This window comes from Aythya marila (genome assembly GCF_965140915.1).
Source record: "Aythya marila genome assembly, chromosome: 1".
NCBI lineage: Eukaryota > Metazoa > Chordata > Aves > Anseriformes > Anatidae > Aythya > Aythya marila.
In genome coordinates, this window is record NC_139042.1 from 76,136,433 (window position 1) to 76,152,652 (window position 16,220).

The 16,220-nt window shown below is 41.7% G+C and overlaps 1 protein-coding gene across 8 annotated transcripts in view; it reads left to right on the forward strand.

Moving 5' to 3' along the window:
- TBL1X (transducin beta like 1 X-linked) overlaps window positions 1-16,220 on the forward strand; it is a 200,184-nt gene that overhangs the window by 135,648 nt on the left and 48,316 nt on the right. For 6 of the 8 annotated variants that reach the window (XM_082768461.1, XM_082768456.1, XM_082768460.1 and 3 more), the window contains one exon: window positions 5,410-5,517. The exons of the other annotated variants lie outside the window; for them this stretch is intronic. In XM_082768461.1, coding sequence (XP_082624587.1) covers window positions 5,460-5,517 — 58 coding nt within the window. In that variant the 5' untranslated portion in view covers window positions 5,410-5,459. The remainder of the gene's footprint in view (window positions 1-5,409; window positions 5,518-16,220) is intronic. 8 annotated transcript variants of the gene reach the window in all.

Below are 16,220 nucleotides of genomic sequence, written 5' to 3' on the forward strand. Positions count from 1 at the left end.
AAAAAAAAATGTTTGTGAAGAAACCCCCAAAATACTAAATGTAAGTGATGAAAAGACATTTGTGAGCATCTGTAATAGAGTCTGAAAGTTATGCGTGCACAAGCTGCATTGTGACCAGGGCTACCTATTATTTTGATGACTAGCATAGGTGGAGTTTGGAAAGAATCATCCTGCATGCTCTGGACCTTGTAATCAGAAGGAATGAAATTGTATCACTCCCATGTCAGGATGCTGGAAAGAAAAGATGTTTTACTATTTAGCTTGTTGAGATGGCAGGAGGTGCTGGGGGAGAGGGAGCAGTGTGTGCGCTTGAGCTCTCCAAAAGTTCTGGTTTGGCGTTTTGGGGAGGAGACATACTGGATTTTCTCCTCCAAAAGAGGCAGCTGCATTAAAGGCAAGACTGAAGAAGGCAATGCTGTGGGCCAAACAGAGCTTGTTATCCTTTGGGGAAGAGCTGCAGCCTGCTGCCTGTGTTCGGGCTCCATGGTAAGACACAGCCTAGAAGTGTGGGGCTCAAAACTTTCTGATTTTCAACAATTTTCAACTGAAAATACTGAGATTTTCATAAGTAGGTTGCTCTGTGAGAAGTGGTGTCTGGCTTTGGGAAATGTTGTTTTTCATTAAACTACAGAGCATATGCAAAACAGTAACTTACTGCTCTGGCTGAGCACTTAGATTGCCTTCTGAGAGCCTCTCTTAGCTCCAGTGTTCACATGCTCTGCTCCGAGATGGCAACACTGTGCTGGGTCCTGAGGGGTGCAGCTTCACGCCCGGAGCCGTCTTGGACAAGAAAATGGGAGCACGAGCACAGGAGCTTCACCTGCCATGCAGCAGTTTGGCAGTACTAAATATTTGAACTTCCTGGAAGGTTTCCATTTTTATGAAACCTCTTAGTTTTGACTGTTTTTTGTTTGTTTGTTTGTTTTGTTTTTCCCAATGGAAATACACAAATTCTCTTTTTTCTTTTCCGTTTTTTTTTTGTTGTCATCAGAACTTTCATCAGGAAAAGACATTTTAGCCTAGCCATGTTGAAAAAGTAGGAGATAAATGAACATTTGCGGGTTTGTGGGGGCTGTTTAACAACAATGGGAAAAAAAATAAAAATCCTCCAAGAAGCTGAAGGCCGCTCAACATTCAGTTGAAGCAGATTGAAGCTTGCAGCTTTTCAGGGGGTAACATGAGGACCTGGCTGGCGGCCTGATGAATTTCTGTCAGGAGGGCTGGGTGCAGAAATAGGAAGCATCCAGTTTTCTATTTCGGTTTCAGGTCGAGGTTTTAGTCGAGGTGTTTTCCCTAAATGTCTGGCCTCTTTCCGTCTTCCCGAGGGGAGGACTGACTGGCAGTGCCGCTGCGAGTGGCAAGTGTGAGCTCCTTTCCTGAACTGGCCCCTGCGTCCCCTGGCCATGCTCTGCCCTGTCCCAGGTGAGCCCACAGGCCAGGAACAGCCTTGTCGGGCCTGTGGTCACTCTACAAGGGCAGGAGAGGAGCTATTAGGTGGCTTTCGGTGCTATTTTCAAGATAAAAAAGGTTATTTTCCTGTGATTCTGTAGCCGGATCTGCCTTATTTATGGCAACAGTGCTACAGTGCTCCTGGAGAAGGAAAAGCAATCGCTCGCTGTGGGTACGGGACCGTGATGCAAGTACGCTGCTCCTGGTGGACCCGGCTGGCGCGGTGCTGGAGCACAGCTGCTCCACAGGCCTCCTCTCCAGCCTCTGGCACAGCCGCTGCGTTAGCAAGGCTCCCGGTGCTCCAGGAAGGGCTAATCTGGGAGCAGTGGGACACCAGCACGCAGAGCCAGGTCAGGTCTAGTGCTGAGTGCCAGGAAATGAGCTTGCCCGGTCACCCCGAGCAGCCCGAGAAGCACACCCATAGCGTATCCAAACCCAGATCCCTAGCTCTGCGAGCCAAGGGTCTCCGCCAGCCTGCTCCTGCAGGACCGACAGCTGAGCCTGTATTTAAAGTAAAGGTGGAATTTAATTTCGCCTGCTCTTGACGACCCATGCACCGAGGGGTTTTCAGTGTTTGGGGCCCATAACACATTGGGAAGTGCACAGTCTCAGTAGGCTCTGCTCACTTTGATTGAACATTCCCAAATATCGGCAGGATCAAAGCTCGTGTTTTTAAGGCAAGGTTGGAGTAAGTGGAATTTTCCCTCATGTGTAACTGGGTGCAGGAAAAAAAAATGTTTCAAGAAAAGAAAGCTTGAGCGTGTGTTTGAATGCTTTTTGTAATTCCGCTTGAGACTGTGAAGAATTAAGATGTTATTGCTGGTTTGAATGCGGTGTGTCTCCAAAGGCACTGCAGTATTGTTTCTAAGCTATACTTTATTAAAAAAAAATAGTATTAATCTCAGTAGTAGCAGTCTCTAGTAACAAAAGAAGACTGTCAGTTAACAGAAATAATTCTTTCACAATGATAACTAAGAGTTTCTGCCATTCCCATAGAAGTTTGCATTTCTGCATTAAAAAAATGTATTGAGGGGGAGGCCAGTTGTTCGCTGCTTATGAATCAGACTTAGAGATACCCAAAGGAGAATTATATTCCTCTCCTCCCCACCGCATTTTCTGTAATCTTTTTTGTTTGGGATGTTTATCCATGGGGAAGAAGGAAATCAAAAAGAGCGTTAATGAAATTGAGTGTGGTCTTTCAAAGCTCAGCCAAATTTCTAATGAATAGATTTCTCTGGGTCAAAGCCAAGGTCTGTGCATCATTTTGGACGGGTAAAAGCATTGCAGTTGTATGTCTGATTGCTCCACTGGCATCTCTGGGAGGGAAGAAACCTTAAATGTATGAGTGGGGATCATCTGGTTATTTATGGCATGGTAGCAGTGTGTATAAAGATATGATCTGACACATATGTCAAAGTAATTCCTGTTGACTGACTTCAGGGAAAATGCATTGTAAATCCAGCTCCTCAGTGTGTTTGGGATTCTGCTACAAAGGTAGCTGCTGTGGAGGTTTTTCCGTGGCTGTCAAACTATTTATTTTGCAGTCAGGCTGATTTTCTCTGGTTTTAATTCATTTAAGAAAAGTCTTCTTTAGAAAAACAAACAAAAAACGACATCCTTCCTTTCCCTTCCCTTTCCTAAAGCAACTCTCTGTATGTGGGAAATGCAATGTCAATGGCTTGAATTAGCAGGATGCATCCAGAAACAGCATTTGTAGGTTCTTGATTTTTTTAAATAAAGTTCATTTTACCACAAAGTACGTCATTGCTGAAACTGAATTTTTGTAAGAGGTTTCAACTTTACCAACTTTCCTACCACCAAATATTGAAACCGCTATTTTTAAAATACTTTAAAAAATGTTATGTTGGGTGCTTTTTAAACCCACTGCTATCAAAGTTTCTTTATCTGTTGTTATCATCACTGCAGCAGTGATACGGATGTATTCTGTGTAGCTGGGGATGAAAATGACGTTAACTGCTGCTCTGCATGCTTTTTGTTCTTCATCGTATGGCGATGACTATGCAAAAAGAGGCGCAGCGAATTATCAGTTATTCAGGAACAAGGATGTTTATCTGGAAGAAGTGGTATTTAAAAGCCACCGCTTTTTATGGAGCTTATTGTTTTGGAAAGAAGTGCTCTCCTCTCTGAATATTCCTGATGTAGAGTCTCAGGTGCTGCAGGCTGACCGCCCCGTGCTGGGCATGGAGCGGAGGCTGTGGCTGGGTGCTGAGCCAGCTCTCCAGCCCTCCCATGGTGCTTCCTCTGCTGGCTCTTCACGCCTGTGAGCGTACCATGTTCACCACGTGCAGATGTCTTTCTGTCCTGTCTGAGCTAAGGCAATGCCACCTTGGTATCTAACCCCCCCCGCAGCCACAGGTGCCTCCTGACTGCGTGGCAGGGAAACGTCAGCCCCTGTTACAGACGGGGAATCGAGGGGCAAAGACACCAAACAATTTTCCAGGGCGATGCATGACATCTGTGAGAGAGCTGGATGCTGGGTGCAGCTGGTGGTGTCTTCCCCAGAATCCTAACAGCAGGGTTCCCAAAGCAGAGGAGATTTTCCCAGCTGAGCCTGTGAGATTTTCGGTATTTTCTTTCTTCGTGTTCTCCGTGGAATGCAATCTATGATGATAAAGACTAGATTTGTCGAGGAAGGTGTCTCCCAATTTAGTAAGGTGTGGTTCCTTATGGCAAAACAGCATCTGAACAATTGATGAAATTAGCAGCACAGGAGAATAAAAGGCTTAACAGGGTTCAAAAGACCTCAATTTCCATAAATATGCAGAGACATCTGTTACAGGCAGGAGTGACCCGCTGGTTGAAATGATCAGCCGGGGAAACTTGTAGTTGATCAGCGTTGCCCTCAGTAGCAGGTGCTTCTTTAGGCAGCAGGAACTGCTGAAGAGGTTTTCGATGAACAAAGCCCTTTCTGCTTGCCAAGAAGAGACATACGGGAAATTGAAACAAACAGCACACGCCTACAGTGTTTCATTTATAATTCGCAGCCAGCGTGTGGCATGCGCTTCTATGTCCAGATCTTTACATTGTTCGGTATAGGTATGGTGTGCCTGACAGAACAGCAAGGGTTATGTCTGAGAAGTACTTACAGCTTTGGAAAGCAAACTTCTTAAATCAGATTTCCAAACAGAAATGAATCATCAAGATTTAATGGAAAATGTTCAAAACAAATTTATTTATTATCAGCGTACATGCCCAAAATAGCAATGTAAAACTGTCATCCTAAAGGTTATGATTACTTAAGTGAATAATTCTTGCTCGCCCATAATCAGCAGAGACATTATAACGTTATAACTTTATATAATGCCAGGATATTTGTATTCCTTGTTGGCACGAGGTATATTGCATTCTCTCTCTCCTCCCTCCCACTCTCTCTCTCATGTGCACACCCCTGTAATAAAATTTGTAATTTCATCTTAAAATTAGATTTTTTTTTTCTATGTTATGGGAACTTTATTTATGTCCTCTGCATAACTTGTTTTTGTAAGGAAAGAATCTGTCTGTTAAATGGGTGAGCTACTGGATGGAAAACTAGATGTCAAATTTGGGGCTGCAAAGAGGTTATGATTTGGTATGTTATATGTGACTGCAATTGCCAGCAGTTCTGAAACAGCGATACTCTTACAGTAAACCAGGAGCGTCCAGAGAGTCTGTAGTAAAGCCATAGAAGTAAAAGAGTTAACATTTGCAAAGGCTTTCAAGACTTAAAATGCTCCCTGAGATTCTTGTATATATTAAATACTCCCCTTTAATTATAATAAAAGGTATAGTACAGCTCGAGTACTTGACTCACGGTATTTAATGGTTGCCTCACATGGGGATATACCAGCTCTAATAATGAGACCGTAAAATACCTTAACAAATCCCACCTCTATTTTGCTAACAACTTTATTAATAAATCAAGATAAAACAAAACCTGTTCTTTTCTTTCCCTTTGAACAGAGCGTGGATCACACTTCTCGTAAACCTCATCATATTGAGGTTGGGCTAAGATGAGCATAACCAGTGACGAAGTGAATTTCTTGGTGTATCGCTATCTCCAGGAATCAGGTGAATTTCCTGTCTTTCATCACAACTCCAGGTCGTAGATGAAATGGGGAAACTGGCTTATTGCACGGTGTTGCTTTAGGAATGTTGTGTTGAGTGTTCAAGACTGATAAACCCAGACTAAATATTTCTTGCACAAACCCATGCTTCGTTGAAATCATGATCCTGAACATAAGAAAAGTGCAAACATACGCAGGTACAAAGCAAACATTGCAGTTAGGCAAAACAAGAAAGTAAATAACATTGTGTTAACAAATGTTTGTAGAGTTATATCATCAGAGCCAAAGTCATTCTTGGCAGCACAGGCACAAAGCACATTGATTTTGTATCTTTTTTTCTTAGCTTCTTGAAATAGTCCTGTCAGATATTTATTAATAAAGGGTGATTGTATACATTAATTTTATATTGGTCAGATGTTGAGCTCAGAATTGGAAAATTGGGTGCAAATGTCTGATGTTTTATAATTTCATTAAGATAATTACATATGTAAAATGACCTGTGCAGGTGATATCTCTTGTCAGTGTAGTTGTGTCTTAGTATCACTTCCACCTCTGTCTGTCTTCATCTCAAAAAAAATAAACAAAAAACCAAGAATGCCTTTAGAAAGCCTTTCCTTTTGGAAGGAACGCTTCATCTTTCCTTCAAAAAAAATGGAAAATGAAACTTAAATGTAGGGTCAATTTTGTTTTCATAGCGTTGATTCTACTCTTTGTATCTCTATTCACAAATGGAGAATGTTCTGTTAAAGCAGAGGTGATTGGGAATGTGAGAAACACTGACAAAGCATTTATAGGCAGAACTCCAGTTTACCTAGGACTGGCCCTGTGCTCTGGGTTGGTTGAAGTCTTGACTGAAAACATCTGGTGTTTCATATGCTGAAAAAAAAAAAAAAAAAGTTTGTGAAAAATATGAAAAATACGTGTCTTCACATCAGAAGACATGAAGCCAGCTTTGGAATAAGCCCCCCGGCCTTGGGAGATGTCTTGGATTGAGGACCAAAATCCCAGTATATTTTGATTGGATTTTTTTTTTTCTGATGGGGGGGAAAAAAAAAAAAAGCAGCCTTTCTTATCCCTCTTGGTAGATTGGTAGTATATGGATCAGTGTTGCGTAATGATTCATAAAGAGGCTTTACAAAGCCACTCAAGAATGGTGGTATCAGGCAAATTTCAGGCAAATGTTCTTTTTGGTGATGCCTCTCCCACAAGCAAACAGTAACTTCTGCCATTTTAGGGAGAATTTCACACAAATCTTCAGTTTAATTGCAATCTGTACTGCTCTTAACTTCTTATGTAAAGGGCCAAATGTTTTTCTTACTGAATACACTCAAACTAAGGGCATTCACAAAAACATTGTATTTCCGCTGTTGTTTTTTTTTTTTGCGTGTGTGTGTGTCTAACCCATATAAGAGAGTAGAAATTGAGGTTAAATACTTGAAGGAATATTCGAATGTGGTTCAAACCGAGCATATTAAAATCTAGATGTTAGGCATTGCTTTAACAGATATACCTGACAGTTTGGAAGTAATTCCATTCAGCAAATAAGAGCTATAAGCAATGATGAATCCTCTAATCTATTTAAAGAGCTTCTCACGTTCTGTTTAAATCTTCTTTCATACCCTCTTGTTTTTTCCATGGAGATTTTTGTATCTTTATTTTCAGATAAAGTAGGGTAACAAGACAGAAATTGTTATATAGTATCTTGCCTTTCTACCTGCTAATACAAATGCCATAGGATGAGGCAGCAGATGAAAGATGGTCTGAATCAATAGCTTACAAAATAAGGAGTGATAAATTTAGAGGGCTAGTGATTAAATACAATTTAAGTTGAAACTCCTACAGTTCAAAGAGTTTGCCAAAAATAAGGTTATTGGATTAATTATGGTAACATTAGCTGAACTCTCAAAAATTGTATTAAGCATAGCCATAAAGTTAGCTTACAAGACCATACAAATGTTCAGTTTTCCTTCTTAGTTATCTGTTCTTTAATCTCATCCTGTAAAAATTCCTGTCTCTCTCCTAAAATGTACGCAAATAGTGGGAGGAAGAGAGAAATGACAAAAGGAAATATATGTGGGAGGAAAACTGTGTAAAAACCAAACTATACCTATAATATTTCAAGTGTTTTGCAGCTGCAAGGCACAGAAGCATTTGAGATTATTTGAAACGTTATCACAGCAAAGATACTGATTGGTACTTTACACTTCATGATGAAAATACTTGCTGGTCATTCCTATAGAAATTCAGCTCTTCTGAAATTGAAGTTAAAAGTGAAAGTCAATAATTATATTTCCCTTCTTAATTCTCTGTCAGACTAGAAAACTTGCACAGGAGAGTACTAATAGAGTTGACCCGTCTAAACCATTATTATTGCTTTTTAACAAATTTTGGCATACCAAGGGGAGTTCCAGTGAAGGACAAAAACAAATGTTGTGCCAGAATTTTTAAAGGTAAACAAGATGATCCAGATAGCTAAAGGCTAAACAAAATTGCTGAAAGTTGAAACTAGATATCTATAACAAAAAAAATAAGATATGACAACATACCTAATACCAACCAGCAAGTTTTTGTGGGTAATAGATCTTGTCAAACAAACTAAAGACTGCTGTTTCCAAGAACACAAATTACAACGACAAAGATAACTGTGCTGACAGTATTATACTTAGACTGCTTTACGACATTTACTTAGCCTTGTTGACACACTGTCATTAAAAGCAAAACAAAACTGTGTAAAATCTGTGTAATCCATTGTTATCAAGTGGATTAAAAACTGGCTAACAGAAACATCTTATAAGGCGATGGGAGATGAGGAATATTCATCTCAAAGATTGCTTCTAGTGGGAACTCAGAGGAGTCTGTTCTTGCCATGATGCTTCTCAATAGCTTTATCAGTGACCTGGAAGGAAATATGAAATGATTCTTGAATACATTTGCAGATGGAATGAAATGGTGAATAGTGGCACTGTGTGAGTTATAGTGACTGATCCTGGGGTTTAACAGAGAAAATTACAACCAGGGAGACTGTGTGCTTTGAGTCCTCTGCTGCTGGAGAAGCAGGGCTGGAGAAGGGCTGGTCTAGTGGCAGTGGATTTAAATCTCTTCAGTACAAGACAGGACTTGGACAAGTTCAGGCTCTAACTGCTTAGCTGTATTAAAATAAATGCATAGATAAATAAATACATGTATTGTCATATAGGTGCCTATCTCAGGGCGTATATGTGCCCAGAAAAAGAAGCAGTGCATCAGACATAATTTTCTTGTAGGCTCTCTGGGTTGATGGAATAAAAATTCTACCACTGAGACGGCAAAGTGTTTTTACTTCCGCAGTAGGGCCGTGCATGTCCCCTTTTTGAGCTAAAAAGAAGCTGAGTATTTGGTTTGAGTTTCAGATTGTTAATTCTTATCCAAAAGCCAAGTCCTGCAATGTTCAGTTCGGTCCTTTTTGAATGTGTGCTTTTTGGCACACAATTTGAAATGGCCAAGTTCTTCAGAGTGCTGAGTGCTTCTGAGCTTTGTTCATGTCAGGAGTCAGACTTCTAAAAGTCAGGTTGTGGTTATTTGTAGGAGTTTTGATTCAGAGACCACTTCTAAGGGAAAATGTTGGCCTCAGTTATTAAAAGCAGGCTTGGATGATGTCTGCACTGTGAGTGTTCTACCGGTGTGGAAGTGCGAGCACACAAAGTACTGCTGTGGTGGACATAGTTATACCAACAGGCAGGTGTATTGACAGAAGTGAAACAAGCTGTACCAATGAAGGCGTAGTTCTGCCATCCAAATTATGTTGGTTCAGGTTTGCACCTCTTCAAACTCCTGAGAAGCATATTCTTGCCAGCAGCCATCTTCACTGCTGACATAGTCCTTCTGCTGGTTTTCTTCAGCATGAAGGATTGTGATTCTACAAAAACAGACCGAACTCAGAAGACAGAGAATTCCCATTCTGCTTTGTCTGCCCGAAACAGAAGCAGTTACTTGTCTTTTGGTATAAAGGGCAGAGCAGTACAACGGGAGTAACCAATGCACAGTAACAACCTTAAAGACAACTGAAGAGCAGGAGAATGGCAAAAACAAGTCACATCAAATCTTTCGTGTACCTTTAATCTACAATGTGCTGCCATCTGTTGTGAGTGACAAATCCTAACATAGATTCAAATGCTACAATAAATTACCTTCCCTATCCAGCCTAATATGCCAACTCGGTTATTAAAGCTTTTTCAAATTTAGTACTTTTGACGTATTGATTGACTGATTTAATTGTGTTCCTTTTGTAGCACTTACATGTATTTTGCAGTACAAAACCTTTATCTGAAAAACAGCTCCCCATCTGTCTGTGGCTTCCACTGCTCTCTCGTAGGACATCTATTGTAGTGTATGTCTGGCAACGCCTTGTTAGAGTTAAGGTTGCATAAGTTTCCATTTTCTCTCAAACTTTCACTGTTTGGTTTGAATTTTTCCATGTATGACATAGACTTGATAAACTATTCCACAGCGTACAATCAGTACCATGTCCAAGACAATAAAAACACTAGCTGGATGCTTGTGCTAAACACATCAGTGAAATTTGTAGCTGCTGACTTGGGACAATTTACCATTATACTTCAGAATTGTCATTTGTTTTCTTCCCAACCATATGAAATAAGGCAGCTAATAACATAGTTGTTTTCCTTCCGTAGATTCTGGATGACAGCACTGTACTGGTTTCATGTTTGACAGATTTTCCTTGTTTTCCTAGAAAATAAGATAGGCCCAAAGGGCACATACAATGTGAAGTGTTTCTGTGAATCACAGCACAAAATCCTTTTAGAGATAAGCACATGTAAACAAGGGCCTTTCCTGTTAGCCACATCCAGTGCATCTTACTCTCATTCTGCCTTTGGAAATCACAAGTGGCATGGATATTCTGAAGCTTTGGGGATTTCAGCATTGTGATATTGTCCACACAGATAGTAACAGTTGGAACTGCACTACATTACATTTTTTCCAGTGCCAGTTTTACAGTTCTTTGAAAAGGAACCAACAAAATCTGAAAGAAAACCGTGTATCATAGAATGGTTTGGGTTGGAAGGGACCTTAAAGACCACCCAGTTCCAACCCCCTGGCATGGGCAGGGACACCTCCCACCAGACCAGGTTGGTCAAAGACCCATCCAGCCTGGCCTCAAATACCTCCAGGGATGGGGCACCCACAGCTTCTCTGGGGAACCTGTTCCAGGGCCTCACCGCCCTCATAGGAAAAAATTTCCTCGTAACATCTAATCTAAATCTACCCTAGTACAGATTTTCTACCTTGTCCTATCACTGTCTGCTTATATAAAAAGTCACTTTCCATCCTCAATAAGCCCCTGTCATGGTTCCGCTCAAGTGGGCAGCCGAGCTCCACCACAGCCGCTCTCTCACTCCCCCTCCTCAAAGAGGAATGGGGAGAAAATATGTGAAAAGGGCTCAAAGGTTGAGATAAGGACAAGAAGATCACGCAGTAATTATTGTAACGGGCAAAACAGACTCGGCATAAGGAGATAGTAAGATTTATTGCTCATTACTAACCAGCTAGAGAAGTGAGAAACAAAGGAAAGAAACCAAAAGCACGTTCCCCCCCATCCACCCTCTTCCACCTCCTCTCCCCGAGCAGTGCAGGGGAACGGGGGAATGGGGGTTATGGTCAGTCTACAGCACTTCTCTGCCGCTCCTTCTCGGTCACTCTCGTCCCCTGTGCTGTGGGGTCCCACCCATGGGATGCAGTCCTTGATGAACTGATCCGGCGTGGGCTTCCCACAGGCAGCAGCTCTTCCAGAACTGCTCCAGATATGGGTCCGTACCACGGGGTCCATCCCTCAGGAGAAAACTGCTCCAACCTGGCTCCCCTACGGGCAGCAGCTCCTGCCAGGTCACCTGCTCCTGCGTGGGCTCCTCTCCACGGGCTACAGGTCCGGCCCGGAATCTGCTCCAGCAGGGGTCTTCCACAGGCGGCAGCCTCCGTCGGTGCAGGGCCACCTGCTCCACCGTGGTCTCCTCCATGGGCTGCAGTGTGGAACCCTGCTCCACCGTGGTACTCCATGGGCTGCAGGGGGACATCCTGCTTCACCATGGTCCTCACCACAGGCCGCAGGGGACTTCTGCTCCGGTGCCTGGAGCACCTCTCCCCCTCCTTCTGCACTGGCCTTGGTGCCTGCAAGGCTGTTCCTCACTCCTCTCACTCTCCCAGCTGCCGTGTGGCGCAGCGTTTTTTTCCCTGTCTTAAATATGCTCTCACAGAGGCGCAAAACAACACTGCTTATTGGCTCAGCTCTGGAAAACAGTGGGGCCTTTACCAAACATGGGGCAGCTTCTAGATCCTTCTCACAGAAACTACCCCTATGGCCCCCTGCTACCAAAACCTTGCCACGTAAACCCACTATGCCCTGTTTAACTACCAAAAGGCCACAATGAGGTTTCCCCAGGGCCTTCTCTTCTCCTGGCTGAACAGCCCCAGCTCTCTCAGCCTTTCTTCACAGGCGAGGTGCTCCAGCCCTCTGATCATCTTTGTGCCCCTCCTCTGTACCTGCTCTAACAGGTCCATGTCCTTCTTGTGCTGGGGGCCCAGACCTGGATGCAGTACTCCAAATGGGGCCTCATGAGTAAACTAAATTAAAGCCAGCTTGATGTAACCCCATTTACAAGAATCCTCTGGGCCAGAGCCATCAGCCAGTTGTTTACCCATCTTATTATGCTTTTATCTAACTGCATTTTGGTCATTTTGTCCAGAAGGATGCTGTAAGAGACAGTATTGAAAGCTTTACTGAAATCCAGAAAATTACATCAGCTGGCTTCCTTCGGTCAACTAGCTGGGTGATCTTGTTGTAGAAGGAAACTAAGTTTGCTAGACACGACCTTCTCTAGTGAACCCATGCTGACTCTGACCAATGACTGTTGTCCTTTAGGTGTTTTTCAGTAAGTCCCAGGATAATCTTTTCCATATTTTTACCAGACTGAAGTGAGACTGATAGGCCTGTAATTGCCAGGATCTTTCTTGCCCTTCTTGAAAACTGGGACCACATTTGCCAACTTCCAGTCAACTGGGACCCCTCCAGATTCCCAAGACCACTGAAAAACAATTGAGAGAGGTCCCGCGGTGACATCAGCCAGCTGTCTGAGTACTCTGGGATGCATCCCATCAGGCCCCTTATCAGGCCCCTTATGGGGCCTGAAGATTAATATTAATATGTTCTTTTAAATTTGTGCCTTACGCAACGATCTTTACTCACGTAAGCCTATGTATTTTTTTCTCTGAAGTCAATGTTTTTTCCTGTGTGTGAAGTATGTTTACATTATTTTAAACAACTGTGTATAGCACAGAGTTCCTGAGTCACAGATGTGAAAAGCGCATGAAAATAATTCAGCTTAAGCATAGCATAAAATATTGGCATATATAGGTCAGCTAAATTTGCTTCAAAGCTGCTTCCTTTGCATAAGAAGGCTGCTGCTAGGTAGAAGGGGAAATGTTCAGTGCATGGGGTTTGCTTAAATTATTAAAATATACATCTTGAAGAATAATTCATTAGAAGAATGAGCTACTTGGTCAATAAAGGTTCATGGCCAGTATGATTGTTTAAAAAAAGCACAGTGTGCGCTGTTAATAGGGTCTGCAGATAATGATTTTTCTTTTTTTATTTTTTTCATTTCTAGTTTGGATTATTAGGATCGAAGGAGAGTTCAGGCTGCATGGCATCACAGGATGTCACAGAATGAGAGAACAGTTAATGTTGGAAGGGACCTTTGGAGATCATCTAGTCCAAGTTCCCTGCTCATGTCAGGGTCAGCTAGAGCAGGATTTCAGGGCTGTCTCCAGCTGGGTTTTGAGTATTTCCAAAGATGAAGGGTCCCAGTATTTGACCACCTTCATGTTTATTATGTTTAAATGGAATTTCATGTGTGCTTCCATTTGTGTGCTTTTCTTCTTTTCCTGTCACTGGGCAACACAGAAAGCTCCATCCTCTTTGCACCCTCTCAGGTATTTATGCACACACATAAGATCCCCCTGACCTTCCCTGCTCTAGGATGAACAGGTCCAGCTGCCTCAGCCTTCCCTGATACGTGACGTGCTCCAGTTCACTGGTCACCATTGTGCCCTGTTGCCGTCTTCTCTCCAGCGTGTCCCTGTCTCTTGTGCTGAGGAGCCCAGAACTGGGGCCGGCACTCAGGTGTGTCTGAGCAGCACTGAGGAGAGGGCAGGGATCACATCTCCATCAGCCTGCTAGCTACACTCCTCGTAGCACAGCTCAGGATGCTGTTGGCTTTCTTTGTTGCAAGGGCACATTGCTGGTTCAGGTTGAGTTAGGCCAGCCTCCTGCTCAAGGGTGGGAAGATTCAAAGGTCTTTGAGAGCACCTGTAGATAGAGGTGCCATTAAACATGGTCGTCACTGGAAGGCTCTTGAAGATGTGTACATAGCTGTACGCTAATGGTAAGGATGGAGAGTTTTTGTTTGCTGAGAGAAAAACACATCATTGAAATGACATCCTGCCACCCAAAAATAAATACATGTTGGTCTAGTAACCATCCATGGCTGTATTATTTTTGTCTACATATGTATGGTCACTGACTCTTGGGTCACGTGTGCTGCCTGTGATGTACAAAATGCTGCCCGTGAGACAAAACTCAGCTGCATTGATGATATAAAGATGCTTGTGTATTTGCTTAGCTTCTATTGCACAGGTACCCTTGTGCTAATGTAACTGGGCACTGGACAGGTATAACTGATTAAATTAAGGAATACACTTTTTTAGGAAATACATGAAAACTGTGTGTTTGAACCTGGCCTTGAAGTGTTTGTGCCTCAATTTTCTTGTTTGAAAATGAGGTTAATGCTAAGTACGGTACCTCACAGCAGGTAGTAAGAGGTTATAGTCCTAAAATGTACTGAAATGCTCTGAAGATCGACTATTAAATGTGTGCTAATACAGTATTTGACAGTATTTTTCTATTACTTTAAGATACTACTTCTGAATTTATAGGCAAATTTATGTAGGTGAATATATATAAATAAAGTATGAACGAGATGCTAACTGTGTGTTACTATTCAGGAACTGATGTTAAGACTGAGGGCAGGGATTCTTTCACCTTTTCAGCTGTATGATGGCTAGGCTTTGGAGCAGTACAAAATCCATTTTTAATTCTCATGGTTTAGCACAGATCTGATTTGTGGGCATTCAGCCCTATTTATATGATGTGTTATCCTCTTTAGGGCCAGCCTACTCAATTAGAATAAAATTACTTAAGCTTATGATCCAAATCTCTGATCAACTGGAAGTTGGTTATAGAACCAACATTTGTGACCTTTCATGAATTACTGAGGTAAGTAAGAGCCACAGTGTTATTCTAGGAGTGGAATATGTATTATAGTGACTTTCTGGATAGCAGTTCTTGAGATATTTGAGAAAAGCAGTTTTGGTTTAAATAAAAGTGTTTCCTAAAAGTCACCCCAGAATTAACATTCCTATCTACTGAGGAACTGTCTGTTACTAGATGTTGCTTGAAATCTAACATAATATACATAACCTCCCCAGCATAATATGTAAAAAGGAATGTACTGTCAAAAGGGTATAGAGATTTTCATTAAACTGCTACTCTTTTTTAAAAAAAATCTCCTCTACTTTCTGTATTTCTTCTAAATTAAGGAGGAAATGACTGTATGATTCCAGAAACAGTGAGACTGATTCTGAATATGAAATGATATTTCATAGTTGGAGGATGGATGGCTGCTGAAGAGACATATCCATTTCTTGAATAAGAACTCTATTATTATGCATAGTTTCTCACTCTGCTAGTAATCATTTATTCTCTTTGCAAATACTAAGTAGAGTTTAAGAAAATGATGATCGGCATTAGAAGACAGCCAGCTTTACTGGGTTGCAGTTCCAAAAACATGTTTTTTTAAACTTATCAAAACTATAGATCTTGAGAACGGTGAAGCTATTAGGTTAAAGGTAAATATTTTTGCCAGCTTCCTTTAAAGAAAAGCAAATTGGTTGCTAAGCTGACAGCACCTCTGTATCGTGTGAAACAATGTGCAAATACAAACCCCATTGTGTGCTTTTCTCCACAGAACAACGAATACAAACTAGCAGTATTTGATGGTCAGCTTCCCAAAATCCAAATTCCACAATGGAGAGGAAAAAATATTTTTACAGTTACGGACCTTACTGTTTTTGTCATAATTTGTTCTGGTTATATTTTCAAAAGAACGTAGTAAGCTGTACGAGGGCTATTTTTGTGTGTGTTTATATGCACAGACTTAAAAGTTATGTGACCAGATAACTACTTTACAAACACACATATAATCAATAATTTTGAATGCTTCGTGGTACAGATCAAATGGTCCTTTTGAAAACTTCTTTCTCTGTGTCTTTTACCCCTGTTGCATGACAGCAATATAAATGCCATGTAAGAAAAGTGATACTTGGTGCAGGATTTTGTAAGTTCCTGTAAGGGAAAAAAACACACTGAGTATCTTGTTCCTTTGCCATCTGCAAAACTCTGCTTACTTGGTATTTCCTTCTAGGTCACTCAACAGTTTTATACACTTGGCTGTTTTAATTTTTCTTTGGCCTGAAAGTTGCCATACAGTGCTGGATCTCAGACATGGAGCAAACATGGTGATTTTAAGTTATGTGAACATAAACCTGTGTAAATTTATTCCATAGCACGGGCTTTCGTTCTGATCAGCTGATGTCCTA